At 50.3% G+C, this 2,996-nt stretch overlaps 1 protein-coding gene across 2 annotated transcripts in view; it reads left to right on the plus strand.

Annotated features, from left to right (window-relative positions):
* The first annotated feature begins 2,275 nt into the window (after positions 1–2,275).
* YTHDC2 (YTH domain containing 2) overlaps positions 2,276–2,996 on the plus strand; it is a 123,407-nt gene continuing 122,686 nt past the window's right edge. The window contains exon 1 of one of the 2 annotated variants that reach the window (XM_035013931.1): positions 2,276–2,642. In XM_035013931.1, coding sequence (XP_034869822.1) covers positions 2,462–2,642 — 181 coding nt within the window. In that variant the 5' untranslated portion in view covers positions 2,276–2,461. The remainder of the gene's footprint in view (positions 2,643–2,996) is intronic. The other variant, XM_035013932.1, reaches the window with a different exon arrangement.

The following is a 2,996-nucleotide window of genomic DNA, read 5'->3' on the forward strand; positions in this document are numbered from 1 at the left end:
TATTTATTTATTTATTTATTTATTTATTTATTTATTTATTTATTTATTTAATAGAGCGAGAGATAGAGTGAGCGAGCATAAGCACGGGGAGCAGCAGAGGGAGAGGGAGAAGTAGGCTCCTCGCTGAGCAGAGAGCCCAGCATGGGGCTCCATCCCAGGACCCCGAGACCATGACCTGAATCGAAGGTAGACACTTAACCGACTGAGCCACCCAGGTGCCCCAAGAATAAGAGAGTCTTAACTGTAGAGAGACAACTGAGGGTTAATGGAGGGAGGTGTGTAGGGGGAGGGGCTAAATGGGTGATGAGTATTAGAGAAGGCACTTGTTCTGATGAGCATTAGGTGTTATGTGTGATAATCACCAAATTCTACACCTGAAACCAATTTTACCATATATGTTAACTAACTAGAAATTAAAAACTTGGGATAAAAAACCTATTTCTGCTTATTCGGAACTCTTTCTATTAGCAGACCAAAAAGATTAGGAGCTCAGGATTATGAAGTAAGTTTTCAGAGGGTAGAGATGACCAATCCTGACCCCAGATTCCAAAATATGGCCAACCAATGAATATTTGTTATGTGTCTCTGCAGTTTTAGCTGCTGATGAAACTGACAAACAAGATCAACAAAGTTCCTGCTCTTGAGCTTATATTCTAGTGAAAAGAGCAAATTATAAATAAATAAACAAAATAATTTCAAGCAGTGGTAATTGATAACAGATTGATGTGAGAGAACCTGTCTAGGTAAGGGATAGAATCATGCCTTAAATGATGATAAAGTACTGGGAGGAAGATTGTCCTGGGCAGGAGGAAACAATGCAAATGGAAAGTTCCCCTGATGGTAATGATCTTGGTGTGTTCAAGGCACAGAAAGAAACTAGTGCAAGTGACCACTGAAAGTGAGGATGAGAGCTCTGGAAAATGAGATTCAGTGAGGTAGGGCAGAGGCCGGCTAAGGCAGGGTCTTGAGAGTCATGGTAAAAAAGTTGTGAGTTTTCAGTTGTTGCAATGGGGAGCTATTGGTGTGCTTTATGTAGGAGTGTTATCCTACTTGCCTTATATTTCTATTTTTTAAAGATTTTATTTATTTTGAGAGAGAGAGAGAGAGCATGAGCAGGGGAGAGGGGCAGTAAGAGAGCAGGAGAGAAGCGGACTACCCGCTGACCAGGGAACCTGATGCAGGGCTCCATCCCAGGACCCTGGGATCAGGATTTATGCCAAAGGCAGGAGCTTAACCCACTGAACCACCCAGGCGCCTCTACCTAGCTTATATATATATATATATATTTTTTTTTTTTAAGATTTTATTTATTTATTTGACAGGGAGATAGCGAGAGCAGGAACACAAGCAGGGGGAGTAGGAGAGGGAGAAGCAGGCTTCCCGGTGAGCAGGGAGCCGGATGTGGGGCTCAATCCCAGGACCCTGGGATCATGACCTGAGCCAAAGGCAGTCGCTTAACGACTGAGCCACCCAGGCGCCCCTCTAGCTTATATTTTTAAAAGGATCACTCTGGTTGCTCTCTGCAGAATGGACCATGGGAAGACCATAGTGGAAGCAGTTAGGGTGTCTGGGATTAGGTTTATGTTAGTGTTATTGTATACAAGCAAGTGCAAATTCTCATAATCTTGTTTGACCTCCAAAACGAAAGAGTTCCACTTTCCTCTTCCATCATCTCATATAGCACTTATAACTATCACTGAAGCATGTACTTTTTTATTGTCTGTCATTCTCATTTAGGGTCGCCACATAAAATACAGGCGCTCTGTTAAAATCGCATTTCGGTAGAGTAACTTTTTTTTTACTATGTGTTCCCAAATATTGCATGGGAAATACTAAAAAAAAAAACAAAACAAAAAACCAAAAAACCCCCAAACTATTCGTTATCTGAAATGCAAATAAACGGGGCACCCTGCATTTTTATGTGCTAAATCTGCCAACTCTACCCCCACTAGAATGTGAACTCCAAGAGGGCAGGAACCACGTCTGTCTGCTCCCCCACCTACGTCGTGGCATAGTGCCTGCCGGGCACATAGTGAGAGCCCCTCACAGGCTCACGGAAGGAATTAATGAAGGATTTAAGGAAAGAGTGAGTCCCTGAATGAAAGAATGCACGAGAGCGCCTTGGTGCGGACGGGCGGACGGGAGAAGACGGAGAGAACCGGCTGGGTGGGGGCACGACATTGGCCGACAGCTGCCGGGAGGCGAGGAGCGGCCGACGCGCTGAGGTCACGGGCGCCCGCGGCCCTGGTGACGTCATCACGCCCGCGCTCTCCGCTCCGCCGGGGTTTCAGTGGCGCCGGCGCCCCCTCGGCTGTTGTGGTGACTGGGGATTTCTGGTGACCCCGGCCCACCGCAGGTCGCCTGCGGAGCGGTCCAGTACCGGCAGTGGCCCTCCGTCCTTGTCATTGACCGTCCGCCCGCAGGCCTGGCCGCTCCCCCGCGGGGAGAATTTCTCAGGGCCATGTCCAGGCCGAGCAGCGTCTCCCCGCGGCCGCCGGTTCCTGGCGGCGGGGGCGGCCCAGCTCAGTGCGGCCCTGGGGGCGGGGGCCGGGCCAAGGGGCTGAAGGACATTCGTATAGACGAGGAGGTGAAGATCGCAGTCAATATCGCTCTGGAGCGCTTCCGATACGGGGATCAGAGAGGTGAGGTTCCCGACAGGGACCCCGCCGGCTGCCCCGCCTCCCCCCAAGCCGGGACCCACCGTGTGAAGCGGCCGCCTCAGAGTGGGGAGGGAAGGCCTGGGCCGCCCCCGGGCCCACTGGAGCGGGTCTCCCCGGCGGGCCGGGGCCGCGCTTGGTAGCGCTCGGTGGGATGCACGGCGTCCTGCGGATCGGCAGGGTTAAAGCACTTGCCTGGCGTTAATCAGAAGGTGGAAGAGTCGGGTTGCTCCTTAGCAGGAGGCGTTTCTTTCCCCAGAGAGAGGCTTGTAGGCAGCTTGGGGCGTCTAACCCACAGTTTTTAGGTATTGGTACACCCCCACCCTTTTTTCTTTTTTT

This window comes from Mirounga leonina, unplaced genomic scaffold (assembly GCF_011800145.1).
Source record: "Mirounga leonina isolate KUSES-001 unplaced genomic scaffold, KU_Mleo_1.0 Mir_168, whole genome shotgun sequence".
NCBI classification, from domain to species: domain Eukaryota; kingdom Metazoa; phylum Chordata; class Mammalia; order Carnivora; family Phocidae; genus Mirounga; species Mirounga leonina.